The sequence below is a fragment of the Ursus arctos genome, unplaced genomic scaffold, assembly GCF_023065955.2.
Source record: "Ursus arctos isolate Adak ecotype North America unplaced genomic scaffold, UrsArc2.0 scaffold_7, whole genome shotgun sequence".
Lineage (NCBI taxonomy): Eukaryota > Metazoa > Chordata > Mammalia > Carnivora > Ursidae > Ursus > Ursus arctos.
The window spans coordinates 38,744,763-38,761,702 of record NW_026623089.1 but is presented as its reverse complement, the minus strand read 5'-3'; the positions used below and the strand labels follow the sequence as shown (position 1 = coordinate 38,761,702).

General features: G+C 52.9%; 1 protein-coding gene across 1 annotated transcript in view; it reads left to right on the top strand.

Moving 5' to 3' along the window:
- Positions 1-441: 441 nt before the first annotated feature.
- Positions 442-16,940, top strand: part of CHAT (choline O-acetyltransferase) — a 43,601-nt gene continuing 27,102 nt past the window's right edge. Inside the window, exons 1-6 of the mRNA XM_026481512.1 lie at positions 442-507; positions 2,649-2,840; positions 3,663-3,781; positions 5,183-5,236; positions 6,927-7,107; positions 9,090-9,267. Coding sequence (XP_026337297.1) covers positions 442-507; positions 2,649-2,840; positions 3,663-3,781; positions 5,183-5,236; positions 6,927-7,107; positions 9,090-9,267 — 790 coding nt within the window. The remainder of the gene's footprint in view (positions 508-2,648; positions 2,841-3,662; positions 3,782-5,182; positions 5,237-6,926; positions 7,108-9,089; positions 9,268-16,940) is intronic.

The following is a 16,940-nucleotide window of genomic DNA, read 5'->3' as shown; positions in this document are numbered from 1 at the left end:
CAAAACATGTATCTGCTGGGTCCCAGGCAGAAAAAGCAAGTGCTCTGCCCACAACCCTTATGATTTGGAGTGAGCCAGCCCAGCCCTGCTCCTTCCCACTCTGGGCGCGGTGGTCCGTTGAGCCTGGGTGACAGTCTTAAGGAATAGGTGTCAGCAGAAGGCTTGCTTCAGACCCCACTCTAACCCATGTGGGGACTCAGAAAGGACACTGCAGTCAGGGGGGCTGGTCTGGAGGTTGGGAGATTGGGACCAGGTCTACAATGAGGCCGTGTGTCATTGGGTCCCACGTCTACCTCTGGCCTCCTCACAGGGTGGGGATGGAGTGTCAGGCTCTGGGAGGTGAAGGGTCCATGGCAGTTCTGGGTGACTGTTGTATTGATGTTTCCCTACTTCTTGGTCCCCAGGTCTGCAACTCTGCTTCCCCAACCAGGAGTCACCAAGATGCCCATACTGGAAAAAGCTCCCCAAAAGATGGAAGCAAAACCTCCCAGCAGTGAAGAGGAGCCTGTGAGTGACTTTTGGAGTCCTATCTCTTATCCCTTCTCTCTCCACCCACACACCTTGCTTCCAGAATAGTCCTGTATGGGACTGGCCCCCAGCACTTGACTGGCCACCAGCCCTGCCCTCTCTTGGGCATGAAGCCCAGGCTGCAGTCCTGCCCTGAGCCCACTGAGGAGCCTGGGAGAGCCTGGAGGGGTGGGGAGTGGCTTCAGGGGATGCTGAAGGATGGCTCGCAACCACACTTCCTGACTCCCAAGGCCAGGAAGAGCCCTTGACCCGGGCCAGGTACTCTTCCCCCAAGGCTTTTCCCTCTCCCCAAGTTTCATTTCCAAAGACTTTGAGCCCAGACTTAACTTTCTAAGCCTTGTCACATCCCAGCCCCAGCTGCTGTCCCTAGTTCCTTCCTGGAGCCTTAGGCATCATCTTTCCCACTGTCTTAAGACAATGCCGCCCCTCCTTAAGCAGGCATCCTCCCTCCCCACCGTCCTAAATGATGGAGCAGCACATCTGATCTCCAGGTTGTTGAAGTGCTGGCCCCTCTGTTACATTTGTCTTCTTCCCACCTTTTTAGCGAGGGCTTCCTTTGAAACCCTAATCAGAACTTTTTGGCTTCTCCCCATGAATTTGCTCACCACATCATCCTGACTGTTACAGCTGACAGACATCTCTGTTGAGTCTGGTCCATGGCACGTCCCTCCCATTGGACTGGAGCTTCCCTGAGAGCTGGCCTTCTTTCTCCATTGTCCCTAAGTCCAGTCCAGGGCCTGGCTCGCATGAACTGCCCATGAAATGTGTACTGACCAGGTGTCCAAAGACCCTCATTAGTGCATGTCCCTGTCTCCAGCCCCATGCATGGGCCAGCAGCCCAGGAGAGTCTGAGGAGGAGCCCCAGACATGTGGCTGGGACATGTGAGCTGAGTTTTCCTGCCTCATTCCATTTTACCCATCACCGGTTCCCCATGACTGAGTCCCAGCACATTGTCAGATCCCTGAGGAAGGGTGGCCTGTTTCTAGCAGGGGCTCTAGCCAGGCCTGCTGACACTCTTGGCAAGGCCACCAGCTGGGCTGGGCTTTCTGTAGGTGCTTGCCCACTTGCCCACCACACAGACCCCCCCCCAGACCCCAAGAGAAGGAAGAGGGAACCAGAGCAGCTGGGTGGGGGGCCTGGACCTGGCTCTCTTGAAGTGGGCTGAGCAACCTAGAATGCTACCCAGACCACCCTCGTCCTTGAGCATTCCCTGGGGCAGGAGCAGCCTATAGTTGGCACTGACACCCTCCTCCCAGACAGGATCAGGCAGGCAAGGACTCCCATTCACTCATCAGCACAGGCTCCCACGCTTGGTCCCCGTCTGCCCAGGGCGGCTGTGGGGAGGGCTCCAGCCCATGCGGCAGCAGGAGCAGAGCAGAGGCAAGCTTTCAATGGGTCCCTTAACTCCACAGCCTGCCTCTACCACCCCAAAGGGAAAAGCCCCTGAAAGAAGGTGGCCCCTTACCACCAGCTTTGTAAACTTGAATCAGTAATATGAAAAGTTGTGGTTTCTGACTGTGACTAGCTCAGTGAGGAAGAAGGAAAAGGAGGGACGGAAAAAGGAGCCTATTTCTCCATCAGTGTTATACTCTTTGGGTCCAGAGATAAACTAGCTTCTGAAGCCCCAGCTGGCAACAATTCTTAAATTAAGAGTGACCAGCAGCCAATATCAATAACAGATCTCTTTCACCTTAGACCCATTCTTTGTGGTTTAAAAGCACTTTCACATAGGATCTATTTGATCCTATGAGAGGTAGAGGCTATTACCCCCATTTTACAGGGGAGGACACTGAGGCACAGAGGTGAGGTGGTTTGCTTACGATCGCACAGCTTGTCAGCATCAGAGTCAGTGCACGAACCCAGTCTGTCTGGTGCCAACATCAAGGTCTTTTCCTCTATAACTTTATCCCCTCCTGGGGGCGGCCTGGGGTATCAGAAAAAAGACACAGGAACGTCCTAAGGTCACAATTCTGCTGAGCCGAGTCCTGGAAATAGGCAAGACCCAAGATGGGAAACAAGGATAGGGACACACTCTGGGGACCAGCTTGGGAACGGGCATGGTCTTATGGACCCCACATAAGAACAGGCATAGCAAGTGCCTGTGAACTTTCTCTCCTAGGAGTTGCCCAAACTTCCAGTGCCCCCCCTGCAGCAGACCCTGGCCACTTACCTGCGATGCATGCGGCACCTAGTACCTGAGGAGCGGTTCAGGAGGAGCCAGGCCATCGTGCAGCGGTTTGGGGCCCCTGGTGGCCTTGGTGAGACCCTGCAGCAGAAGCTCCTGGACCGGCAGGAGAAGACAGCCAATTGGGTAAGAGTTGTTGAGAGGGGGCAGACTGTGGAGAGAGCGCATTGCAGACAAGGGACCCGCAGGGTCGGGGGCAGGGAGCAGACATGGAGACAGGGATTTGGATGAGGGGCAGGTAGGTAAAAAAGGTGGGACAGATGGGCGGATAAGGAAGAGAGGAGAAACAAGGGGATAGATAGCAAGGGGCAAAAATGAGGGACAGACAGGATGTGGGATGGGAGATAGGGATGGGGACCAAGAGGGGACAGGTGGGAATAGAGATGAGGTGATGGGGAGAGACAGGGTAGAGAGATGGAAAACAATGGGGGGTCAGGGATGGGGGACAGGTGAGGGACAGGGATGGGGACAAATGGGGGGCACAGGGGATAGAAATGGGGCAATAGGGAAAGACAGGGCACAGAGATGGAGACAGACAGGGGACAGGGATGGCAGACAGGGATGGGGCAGTAGAATGTAGGGATAAGCTCAGGGAAGCAAAGGCGGCGGAAAAGCAGGTACAGGACACACATAAGGATGGGCAGGGGACAGGGATGAAGTACCAAACACCCAGATAGGAAACTGGGATGGAAGAGAGGGATGGCGCGGGGCAAAGATGAAGGTCAGTCCCAGTGGACTGGAGAGCACACAGACCCTAGCACGTAACCAGGGCTCAGAGTATATTTGTGGAATGAATGAATGAATGAAGTTCATGATCCAACAAAGTGTCCCAGTCATCCCTTGGGGCTGCCAGGATGGGACTGGTACCCTGCACAGGCAAGGTGGCCTTGTTCAGAGGGGTGCGTATGGCCACTGGCGGTAATGGCACCCCTCCCGTTCTCCCAACAGGTGTCTGAGTACTGGCTGAACGACATGTATCTCAATAACCGCCTGGCCCTGCCTGTAAACTCCAGCCCAGCCGTGATCTTTGCCCGGCAGCACTTCCAAGACACAAACGACCAGCTAAGGTGAGGCCACCATGCTCCTGGGTTCAGAGCTTGAGAGTCTTCCTGGGGGCTGGCCCCAGTACCCAGAAGGAAAGGTCGAGGCTTGTGCCTTGGCTGAGCTTTCTGGGGTCAAATGCCCCTGAGACAGAGGCCGTCCAGGCCATGGGTCCAGGAAGGTTAGACGAGGTTGCTGCGTGAGTGACAAACACAAGATCTTCCTCAGAACGTATTTATCTGGGGTGGGGTTGACAGTAGTGGAGGCCATGGGCCCCCAGGTGTTCCTATGGCATTCTTGACCTGGCTGAGGCCCTGAGAGGAGGTGTGTACCCTCTACCCCACCAGGACTTGAGGCTTGGACTTGTCACTGGGACACACTACCCCAGGCTGACTGACGGGACCTCTGCTAGGCCCCCAGCGACTCCAGGCTCTAAAAGGAGACTCCAAGGGGGTGGAAACGGTTCCTTCCTGCCAGCTGCCACCGCCAGAGCCTCTGCCATCTGCTGCAATTTCAGGGCTCACTGAGCCACTGGAACCGCCTCTGGGCCCACTGATGTCGATGGCGGGGGTGCAGTGGGCGAGCATTTACTCAGGGATGTGGCAGGGAGGAAGGGTCTCCCTAAAAGAGTCTCTTTGAGTCACACCCATTGTGGCACCACATGGGGACAGTTCCGAGAGGAAAAACAAAAACAAAACCAACAAAGAAAAGAGGCAGGGCCTACCTGGGCCTATGGGCAGGGCTCAAGGATGCTCGATGCTCGGAAGACCCCCCATCCCCTCCTTCCTCACCGGGACTAGCCCAGCCGACCTGCTGTCCAGGCAGCCTGCAGCCCGGACCTCCCGTGGGCAGAAGGAAGTGTGCAGATAGACGGATGAACAGCTTCTCGAAACAGCTCTCCAACGGCATCCAAGGGGGCATTTTCTTCCTGATGCAGTTAAGCCAGCGTCATCATCCATGGACGGTTAAGATGACACAGTCCTGTGGCACGGTTCTCTGATGACTTTTTCCCCCCTAGCACCCACTTTCATTTTCACTAGCACTAAGGGGACCAAATCATTGACTCTTCCCAGGAGATGGGATTTCTCCAAACCTGGGTTCCTGGCCCAGTCCAGCCCCAGCACAGGCTTTTCCTAGGGAGAACCCCGCCCCTGACCATCCAGCCTTCTCCTGCCTGTTCTGCGGCCTCTTCCAGCTTCCTCTCCGTCCTCTTCCCCATTCACCTTCCAGTGTCCTCTCCTCTCAGTTATCTCTACAGGACCATTTTAATCCAAGGCTTGTGAAGGACTGGCAGCATGACATGACGGTGGCAGTGGTGGGGGTGGTGCTTATTGAGCTTGGGAGGTGAGAGAGGGAGAGGAAGGTTGGAGAGAGGGAAGGAGCCCGGGCCCCTCAGAGGAGAACTCAGGCCTGATCTCTCTCTGCAGGTTTGCAGCCAACCTCATCTCCGGGGTGCTCCACTACAAGAGCCTGCTGGACAGGTAGGGGGGCCAGCCTGGGGAGGGGAGTGCCCTGATTTGGCACAGCCTGTTGAGGCATCTGTCTCCCTGCCACACTAGCCAAGGAGATTCCAGAGGGCAGAGACCTTGTCTTTTTTCAGCTCTGTGCTCCCGGCTTCTGTCAGAGAGCAGGTGGGCTACCACCCCCGACCCCCCAGCCCCCCCACCCCCCGGCCCAACTCCTCCAGCATCAGGATAACTTTTACCCCAGCTGCCCCGACCATTAATGGGTCCTTTTCCTAGGGTGAGCACTGTCCTTCCTTGAGCTCTTTAAAATGCACCCCCCCCCACGCACACACACTGTTATGTGCATCAGGAATTTAAGAAATGCCCGAGAAGACAGAGAAGGAGTCATGGGAGCGAGGTGATGGTGGGTTCAGCCTTGCTAGCTGCCAGCCGAGGAGAATGGTCTCCCCACACTGAGCCAGTGTAGCTGGCTTCAACCTCACTCGTTTCCTCTCCAGCTTGGACAGGTGTTCCTCAAATGATCTGTGGTGAAGGACCAACGTATTTTTTAATTTTATAAAATGTCAAACACTACAAAAATGAATTCACAGAAAAATGGTACCAAGGTAAAAAAGACACAACCACGTATTTTATTTTTATTTTAGACTGGACAGACATAAAATTCTGCTGTCAAAGTGCCATAAAATTTTCTGAGAGCTCCCTCTGATTCCCACAGTTCAGTGGGGCACCCACACCTTGAGAAGTAGGGCCGCGGGACACCCTACCCTCCCTCTGCCCCAACTAATCTCAGGGCTGCCTCTTACCCTCAGGGCTCAGCTCACACGGCTGGTCCCTGTCACCCTGTCTTACCACCCGAAACCCTCCCAGGTATCAGCTTGTTGCTTGTCTATGCTGCACGTACACATCCCACCACCTGGGCCCCATTAGAACAGGACACTTATGTTCTGTTTGCCACTATAACCCCGGATCCCAGAAAGGTGCCTGGCACAGAGGAGAGCTCAGTGAAAGGGAGGAGGGAAGGAGGGAGGGTGGAGAGACAGAGAGAGGAGGAGGAGGAGAGGGAGAGAGGGATGGATGAAGGAAAAAGGAAAGAGAAGGAGAGAGAAGAAAGAGGAGGAGGGGAAGGAAGTGGAGGAGCGAGGGAGGAAGGAAGTAAAGATTGAGGGAAGGGGAGACAGAGAAAGAAGGAGAGGGGAGAGCGGGATGGAGGACGGAAGGAGAGAGATAGAGGGAGGAGGGGAGGAGGAGGGGGAGAAAGTGGCAGAGGAGAAGGCAAGGGAGAGAGTAAAGAGGGACACAAGATGTGCTGAGACCACAGGAGAAGGAGAACTTTGTGCCTTGAACTCAGAGAAGGCTTCTGGAAGAGGTGATGGAAGGATAGGCTCTTGGAAGGTGGAAGGAGTTTTCTGGACACATTCGTTGAGCACAGTAGTGGGGTGAATGCATGCCAAACAAAGATCGCACAAGCGATGGCACAAGGGCTAAAACACAAATTCTGTATGGGTAGTGCCCAAGGCAGAGGTGAGGGAGACTATCAGAGGCTTGAGAAATCCCCGAGGGTCCCTCCATGGGCCACGGAAATAGGGCACTTCACTACTTCAAAGAGTGGGGAATCCAGCTCTTTGACAGCCATCCTAATGCAATTCTGGGTTTTCCAGTCAAGTGGAACCAATTCCGATCCCTTGCCTCCCTCCCCGCTCTCCAGCCACTCCATCCCTACCGACTGTGCCAAGGGCCAGCTGTCGGGGCAGCCGCTCTGTATGAAGCAGTACTATGGGCTCTTCTCCTCCTACCGGCTCCCCGGCCACACCCAGGACACCCTGGTGGCGCAGAAGAGCAGTGTCATGCCCGAGCCAGAGCACGTCATCGTGGCCTGCTGCAACCAGGTAAGTGGCCCCTCTCCCCTGCAGCCTCTCCGGCTTGGGCAGGGCGCGTGAGTACGTGTCTGTTCCTATTTCACCGAGGATGTTCGGTCTCCTCCGGAGGCACGCGGTGAGCTAGGACACAGCGAGGTCTCTCGACTGCTTGTCAGGACCATTGCTCTCCCGTGAGTTGGGTTTTAAGAACGAGGGGAGTCGTCAATTGAGAATAACTTCCGTGCGCTCCCATTTTGGCCCTGACCAGCCAGGTCAGCTGCTCCGGGTGGACGGTGGGCCAATCATGAGATGCAGCATGGCCTCAGTAGCCCCTCATGAATCACCCAGGTGGCGGCCTTCCTGCACACACAGACGGAGGGACAGCTGGACAGACGGACTGTCCGAATCCCCATGTCCAGGCCGTAGGCTCGGCACTTACATGCGTTCATCCCACCTGATTCTAGTGACTTGCAGAGGGGCTCGGAATCCCCATCTGACCGAAGAGGACATGAGGCCTCGGACGAGCTGAGTGGCCTTGCCCAAGGCTGAGAAGGCCCCGCAGGCCTGGCCAGTGCCCCTGCTTACACCCCACCTCCTGCAGCTCAGGACTTCAGGCTGGCTTCCGGGAGCCTACAGGGGCCCATGGGGACCCAGGGGACAGGCTGAGTGTGAGGGCTCCTGACCCCTTACCCGTGCCCACACTAGGCTATATAGTGAGCCCCCTCCTAATTATTTCATCTGACAAAGAGCTGTCTTGGGGCTTTTTTTTCTTTGTTTTGGTTTTGGTTTGGTTTTTGGGATTTGGTGGGGTTTTTGTTTGGTGGTGTTAGTTTTTTGGGGGGTTGCTTTTTTGGGGTTTTTTTTTGTTTTGTTTTTTGTTTTTTTTGCAAAACCCAAGTTTGACAGCTTCTAGAAATTCCCTTGCCATTTGTGCTACACTGTTTTCTTCTTGAGTTCACCTGACATTTGCCGTCTAAGATAGGACTTCAGTGAAAGTCTGCCGTCCTAGGTGGGCCGTTCCCACCAGAAGCCCACCTGACAGTCTGGCCACAAACAAGAACTTTTCTCCATCTTGATTACAAAGTCGAACTCAGCATTTCCCAGCCCCCACATGCTGCAGTATTCATCCATTCCCGAAATGCTGTCAGGGCTCCTGCTCTGGACCAGGCCATGGGAATGCTGCTCAGAGCATGAGACCAGGGACTCGTATCAACCAGCAGAAGGGGATCTTGACTTGGGGCTAGGAATAAGACCTTTCACGAAGCCCAAGACTCTAGCTTCAAAGCTACCAAATGATAGCTCACAGGCCTCATGTCGAACACACGCACGTACCCATGTATATGTGCACACACAGGGACAGAGCATTTTGCATGTTGTTTTCCATTTTAATCTTCCTCTGCATGCTATTTGCTGACTTGCCTTTTTTTCTCCACTCACATTGTGTTTGAGATCTGTCCCCGTAGCCGTATCTAGAGCGAGTTCGTTCCTATTAACTATGGGGTCGATGTGCATTAGACGAATACAGTACATTTAACGTAGCTGTTCCCCGACTGGAAAACACTGAGCTCTCTCTACCGTGTTGCTATTGCAAATACGGCTTCTATGCACACGCCTTCACATATCTTCTGGGCACGAGAGCATATGTTTCTCCAAGCCTTGGGCTAAAGTGTGCATTTAGAAGACTAATTGCTGAATCATAAGGTCTGCACATTTTCAGTTTGCACAGACACCGGCCTCCAATAGCAGTTGTATCACAAGAAGTGAAACCAGAGAAGCAAGTTTTATTTTAGCTAAGTTTAATCTGGCCTTCTTTGATTTGGGGAAGCTTGGAGTCCAGCACAGTTGACAGCATCGGGTAGGTCCCCAACTTGTGACTGTTCAGAGCCATCACATACGTTCAGATCCCTGGGCCTGAGTATCCCCGCTCTGTGCTCACATGGGAAGGCTCAGTGAAGGCTCTTCGCCTTGGGCGGGCTGCCATGAGTGACGTGTTTGACCTGTTTCCCCCACAGTTCTTTGTCTTGGATGTTGTCATTAATTTCCGCCGTCTCAGTGAGGGGGATCTGTTCACTCAGTTGAGAAAGATAGTCAAAATGGCTTCCAACGAGGATGAACGCTTGCCTCCAATCGGCCTGCTGACGTCAGAAGGGAGGAGCGAGTGGGCTGAGGCCAGGACAGTCCTCGTGAAAGGTTAGCAGCAGTGCCCAGCGCGTCTCCACGCTCATCTCATCCTCATGCCCATTGGCTTTCCTTCCTCCAGGGTCGGGCACCATGCCTCATCCCCATTTGCCATAGCATGGGGAGCTCAGGCCTCCCTCCAACTCAGGCCCCGACAGCAAGTCGGCTGAGGCACCTGGAAGCCGACAGCAACTTTTGTACTTTCATATTTCATCCGGCAATATTCTAGCTTCCTGGATGAGGCTGACGAGCACTGGAATCCTGGGATATCTGGGAATATTGAGGGAGGGAAGGTTTTGAGCTGGGGGAAGGCTGGCTACAATTAAGCAAGTTGTGCTTTAGTGGTGGGCAGGGATGGTACCCACTTGAAGGGTCTGAGTCCCTGGGAGAGCTGTCACATGGAGATATGGGATAGAGCCCAGCTCTGGGAGGGTGGGTCACTGCCCCCTTCACGTGATTTCTCAGTCCTAGAGCTTTTCATCTTCAGGCTGACCTATCCTTCTGTCTGGCCGCTGCTCTTATGAAAGTTTCTAAGCATTCCCACAAGAAAGCTGGTAATAGTCTTAAAATTTTTAAATCATCCTTCTGGAAACTCATTTTCAAATCCAAAGCCAGTCCTATTCCCAGGAGTTGGATGGAGTGTTTTCCTTTCTTGCCTACATTAGAGATTCCAGGGTAAGAGGCAAGGCTTCCATGGACTTCCATCTGCGTCCTGGGCTCTCATTCGGCCAGGTGTCCATTCAGACTCCCTGAGTGTCTGTCACCTGAGGAGCTGGGCTAGGCCTGGCAAGTGTAAGAGGCAGACAGGATGAAGCCATTGTCCCTGAGCAGCCCAGTGGACAGGGGAAGGGAAGGCATGGGGCGAGGACAGATTTAATACACAGAAATGCAGCATCCAGCCATGTAAAGCGGTAGAGACAGCAGGTACCAAACCAGCGGTCCAGGACTTCAGCAAGAGGAAGGAGCCCTTCCGTTTGGGAGGTTTTTGAAAAGCTTCATTGGAAGAGGTGGGAATTGTGCAAAACTCTGAGACATGAGCAAGAAGGGCAGGAGGTAGGGATAGCGTCCAGGCAGGCAGGCAGTCTGTGGGGAAAGCCAGCTGGCCAGCAGGGACACGCCTGCCCTGCCTGGTTCCACACGGAGAGAAACCAGCAGGCAAAAATGGCCATGCTGCATGTATTGAGAGAATGAAAAGGTGGTGGGGCCTGGTTTTCTGGCAACACGCACTTGCATTTTCTGGTCCCTCTCCCTAGAAAGTTTTCTCCCCAGGATTAACTGGCTCCTGGCACCATCCAGAGCTCAGCTCAGGTGTCACTGCCTCAGGCCCCCTAGAACATCCCCCACTCAGCACACTCTGTCACCTTGTTCTGTTGTCTTATACTAACGGCATTCTGTTGTCATATACTCACTCTCTGAAGCCAGCTTCTCATTTGTTTATGCATGCCGATTATCTGCCTCCCTTTCCTAGTCTCTAAATTCTAGGAGAGTAGGGGCCTTATCTGTTTGGATTAACTTTTTAATCTGCCAAACACAGTGGGGCCCTAGCAGTATTTGTTAAATAAAAGAACAGAGGGTTACTCATGATAGTAGGCCCCAGACTTACAGCCTACCTACCAGTTAATTATTTTTTCATTCAGTCATGGGGCACCTGCGGAATGTTCAGTCCTGAATCAGGGGCTACACAGGCCACAGGAAGGTGTGAGAGCTAACCCTGCCCTCACCGACCTAACCACCAAGTAGCGGAATGAATAACTTATCATTGGAAAGTGAGTTAATTCCCTCAGGAGACCAGGGTGTAATCAAATCCCACTCCTCTCCCCTCCAGGGACAGAGACAGGCATCAGACAATCGCCTCTGCTCGCAATACAGTTTCCACTTTATTAGCAGGCCAAGCTCTTTCCCTGCAGGACTGACAGGGATTGCCTTGAGGTTTAAGTGCTTGGGCTGTGCTAATCGGAATTAATTTGTTAATGGCACTTGATCTGGCTTTCTGAATGGAAGTGCTGTTTCTGAGGGAAGCGTGACAGAGAGGAGGGGCCCACGCGCCTTCCCTTCAGAGATCTGATTATTCTGGGTGGCACTGACTGTGTCATCTACACAGCAGGAAACCAATCTTTCACAGAGCCCTCCTCCCCGGAACAGCCCCTGACCACAGAAGGGAAACCCCTTTCGGAAAGGATTTCAGTATAGATGTGAAAAATCACAGCAACTTGGACTACAGTGGAGAGTAAAGATGAAAGACATGGGCGGGGTCCAGGTAGATTGCAAAGGAGAGGTGACAAGGGAGAAAAGAAAAGTGAGAAAGATCCCTAGATTTTTTATTCAAGCAACCTGGATCGTGGTAGCATTCACTGTGACGGGAACCAGGCTGGTGAAGTGGCTGCAGGATGAAGTCCTTTCTAAGTATGTCAGGTTTGAGATGCCTTGAGTCATCTCAGTGGAGATGTCAAATTAGATCTATGTGTCTGGAGCTCAAGAGAGAGGTCAGTATGGAGACATAAATTTGAGAGCCATCGGCACAGAAGTGATATTTAAAGTCATGGACCTGGGTGAGATCATCTAGAAACAGCAGAAGGGGTCTTCGGAGGTCAGGTAGAGAAAGATGCAAAGGGGATTGAGAAAGAGCAGCCTGTGAAGTCAAGAGCAAACCAGGAGATGATTCATGAAGATCCAAAGGGAAAGAGGAAGCGGCCAACCACTTGGAATGCTGCTGAGAGCTCAAGGAAGAACTGGGCAGAGAGGAGACTCAGAGCTTGGCCACCCTAAGTCATCGGTGACCTTCACCAAGATCAGACTGGGGAGTAGGAAGAATGAATGGTTGTATGCTAATGGGTGCGATCCAACAGCAGGAAGAAATTGTTGATGAGACTGTCAATGAGTAGAATCAGTTAAGCGTGGATGACTCTTTTCAGGTATTTTGGTATTAAAAGAGCAGAAAAATGGGGCAGTTGCTGGGAGAAGATGGGAGTCAAGGGAAGTGTGTTTAGTAGGAGTGGCAAGAGCGTGGTTGTATGCAGACAAGTATTTGGAAGTACTCCAATGAGAGAAATTATTAGTGAAGACAGAGGAGACGAATGGAGGCATGGGATTCTTGCAAAGGCAAAAGGAAATGGAACCCAGAGAATAAGAGGCCTTTGGTTGGTACAGGGAAAACTGAAACCTGGGCCTGCAGTCGTGGTGGTGGGAACGTGAGGAGGGTCCTGACTAGTGGCTTCTGGTCTCAGATCAGCAGATCCATGGGCATGAGCTGAGAGGTGGAAGTGGGATTCTAAATACAAAAGAGAACACATGAAATAGCCTCTTGGAACACGTGACGAGATTTATGGACTCTGTTGAGCTTATATTTAAGGGTTTGGGGGCCATACATTTTAGGAGAAATTAATTAGCATTGTTTTGCCATTTTTTGCCTCAGGTTCAGGCAAAGAGAAGGCGGGTCACCAGGTTGAGCCTTGGGTTGGAGAATATAACTGAGGGCGAGAGGGGGAAGGCATGGCAAGGGAATGGTTATAACGTTGGAATCTGAAGTGAGTGAGGAGGTGTAGTAGTCTGCTTGGGCCGCCATAACAAAGTGCCACAGACTGAGTGGCTTAAACAGCAGAAATGTATTGTCTCACAGTTCTGAAGGCTAGAAGTCTGAGATCGAGGCGTGCACACAGTCGGTTTCTTCTGGGGCCTCTCTGCCTGGCTTGTAGATGGCCGTCTTCTCCCTGTGTCTTCCCATGGTCTCCCATCTGTGCATGCGTGTGTCCTAATCTCTTCTTACAAGGACACCAGTTATGTTGGGTTAGGACCTCATTTTACTTTAATTACCTCAATAAAGACCCCGTCTCCGAGTACAGTCCTATTCTGAGGAATTGGGGGGGTTAGGACTTCAACTTGGGGACTTTGAGAGGACACAATTCAGCCCATGACAGGAGGGAAGTGAAAGAGGGAGGTGGACGATGGATAGGAGAAATAGGTAGTGGGGTTGATGGTTCTGAGGAGTCAATGAGATGAAGCGTGTTGCAGAGCAGAGATAACAGAGTGCGTGAATCAGACAGTCAGGAGTGTGCTCAGACTATGGGAGGCTTGAATCTGAGACTTCCAAGGGGGTCAGTTCCTGGTAGTGATGAGTTCTGGTAGTGACGACTGTGGGAGTGGAGGCTGAGGTTGGACTGTCAAAGGTGGGAGATCGAGGGTCTGAGAGAGGAGCGTGCCTATGGGCTGGGTCTTCCACGCAGACGTTGAGGCTGCAGGAATGATGGCTGCAGTGGTAATGGGGAGAAAGACGGCAAACCGGGAGCCCAGATCTGCATGATGGGGAGTTGTGAGGACAGCAGGGGAATGCAGCAACAGGGGGGACAATGACGATGGGGGTGGGAAGGTAGAAGTCTAATAGCTGCGGCTCCCAAGGGAAAGCAGGGAGGAGCCGCGCAGGTGCAGGAACAGGGAGAATACCACCTACCCTACCTGGCCCTGGGGTGCATGAGTGTGAAGGAAAATAGTCTCCTGGAGAGGGCGCAGGAAGTGTGTCCCTCAGGGGGGCCACTCTCCTGTTGAGGCAGAAAGTGAACAGAACACTCTCAGAAGAGATTAACAGTGCAAGGGGACCTGCCATCACGACTCAGACGTCATGAAGGGTTCGGGAAGGGGGAAAGGTGAGAGGTGAGGGATGAGTCCATGCAGGGGACACTGGAGCAGCAGAGCATGGGAGTGCCAGCCAGAGACCCAGGGATGGTGGTCACCATTGCAAACAGTGCTCCCAAATCCTCAGCATCTGGGACGGTATTCTGCTGGTTCCAGGTGTGGTTGTAGGGCCTGGGGTAGGGGTCTGACTGGCCCATGCACGTGTTGTCCAGCAGGAGGCTTCGACCAAGCTGAGCTCCTGTTGTCTTGGGGAGGTCTGGACCGAGGCACCTGAGCTCAGACAAAATCTGAATTCTCATAGGGTCCGCTGAGAACCGGCGGGACAATTGATTTTATCAACCCTCTCTCCTTGAGAGATAGTCTCTGATCCTTCACTCTGCTCCCCAACCAAAACAGCTCCCTCTGTCAGCCCACAGGCTCCCCAGCCTGACCCTCTGCTGTGACATTGAGAGGGTGGAGCCCAGAGAACAGTGGAGCCAGCTGTCTGCCATAAAGCCCAGGCTCCCCCTCTGCACCCAGTGTCCCCACACCCCCTAGCCCCTCACACAGCACTGCTCACATAGAACTCTCTGAGAATGTGGTGCGGGACAAGTGAGGGTATCGTCATCTCTATCCACAGCCTAACCATCCACAGCCAACACAGAAGAGACTCTTGGGGGTCCAAGGGCCAAGAAACTTGGCAGGACCATCACTGTCCCCCCAGAAGCCTGGGGAGATCAGAATAAGCAGAATTGTTAGGACAAGAGTGGACAGGATAAAACCAAAGGAGTCCCTAACAGGAGTCCTGAGGGAATTTGGGGACCTCACCCCTGTGCCTGTCATAGCTTAGGAGGGCTTCCTGTGCCAAGCACAATATGAGGCTAAGCCCAGGTGTGTTGCGGCGGGTGTGATGGGGGCTGGCTGACAACATTGGAATCATCTAGAGAGCCCCTTAAAATAAAGAGTCTGGGGTCCCAGGGATTTTCCAGTGGGACAGGAATGAGGCCAAGAAACTGTATTTTTAAAGCACCTTCACTTGCAGTCCAGGTTGGGACCAACTTAAGCAGATATCAGCAGCTTCTGGGCATAGAGGTCCCCCGTGATGCGGGCCTTATCCTGGGTCCTTTCTGTCCCTTGTTGCTTTGAATCTTCAGTATAGCCTGTGAGGTGGGGATTTCATCCCCACAGAACATAGGAGCCTGTGTCTGCAACAGGTTGAGCTGGTCTTTGGCCTTAGAGGTGGTCAGCGGTAGAATCAGGGCATCTGTCTCCTGAGCCTCAGATCCTCAGGGCCTGGCAGGCAGGGTGGGAATGGAGGCCTCAGGAAGGGCGCTCATAACCTCGCAGGACCGCCCTCCTAGAGCCTCGAAGCTGTGGCCTTCCTGAACCCAGGAGGACCAACACTGTTATCCTGGTCTGGAAATTTAATTAGCTATTCGGCCCTGAGTCTGGAAGACTACAGTGCTTGTCAATTTGTAGGAAAAGGATAGCCAGCTCAGAGAGCCCGCCCCCCACCCTGGAGCCCGCTGGCTTTCCTGGGTGCTGCGTGGAAATCCTGCAAGCAGACTTCGGGCAGATGCTTCTGTTTACACAGCACCGTAAATATTTATCCCCAGCAACCAATTAGAGCTGAGCCACTGCTTTCAAGGAGGGAACTGACAGAAGGCAGCTGCGTCTGGAGAAGGCCTCGGTCATGGTTTACAAGAACCGCTCAGGATGGGCATTTTGCTACTTAAGTATTGTCATCCAGAGATAGGCAAGTCTGCTGATTTTAAAACCAATTACACATTAGCAATAACAGCCTCTCTGATTTAATTGGCCCAGAAATACCTCCCGGGCTCCCGAGGCTGAATGCTCTTTTCTTCCCTCGGGGCTGGGAGGGTGGGAGGCTTTCCTGGGGCCATTGTCTCCCTCCCGGAGTGGAAGCCTGAAGACTCCTGTGTTTGAGGGCATCCAGACAGGGAGAGGCTCGTGGCCTTGAGACCTGGGCTTGACCCGGCCCTCCTTGCTGCGCCCTGGAGCTGGCCTCCGAGGCTAGGACCTGGAGGTGGCGGCCCTGCCCTGTGGCTAGGACCGAGGGGGTGCGGAGGGGCCGCAAAGCAGGTGGTCTGGTGCCTGGCGCACAGAGGCTGTTCGCTAAATGATTAGTCTTAATTAGATTTGGGGAAATACTGTGGGGATGGTTTGTCCGAGGCACGCAACCTATCTGGAAAAATCTGGTGAACTGCAAATGGGCACCTGTTGAGTGTCTGTCCCATCAGTGACGGTGACCCGTGGCCTCAGACTGAATGGCCTGTACTCCTCGCCTTGGAACCCTAGCCCTTATTCACTCTGAGCTGCTCCTTTATCCCCCTGGGCGCCCCACATGCCCCGTGCTCTGAGCGTGCACACTCTTCTCTTTCATTTCTCCCCAGTGGCCCTCTCTCTCCATGTTATGATATTTGGGGTACAAAGTGAGTGGGAGGTTTTTTTTTTAATCTCCTGCCCTTCTCCACTCACTACCCCTCCCCTAATTCTAGAAGTATGATAGCTCTTTAAATCTGCCTTTGTGGGTAGGGTGTTTCAAACCCAGAAGAAAGAGCAATGCTTGGTTCTTGAAGGTTTTTTTTTTAATTATTAAACTTATTTTGGGGATAATTGTAGATGCACGTGCACTTACAAGAAATAATCTCACCTGGACCCTTTTCCTCCGAGTGCTAACCTCTTATAAAACTCTAGTCCAGTATCACAGCAATATTGACACTGATCCGATCAGGATACAGAACGTTCCCATCCCTGCAAGGATCCCTCCTGTTGCCTTTTATAGCTACACCCTTCCAACCCTATCCCGCCCTAACCCCTGGCAACCAGGAATCTGTCTTCGTTTCTATAATGTTATTGCTTTAAGAATGTTACATAAATGGAATCATACAGTAGTAACCTTCTGAGACTGGCTTTTTTCTTTTTTCACTTGACACAATTCTCTGGAGATTCATCCACATTGTCCCACATGTCAATAGTTCATTCTTTTTTATTTATTCCTTCTATGGATGGATCACAATGGGTGATATCATTCATCCATTGATGGACACCTGAGTGGT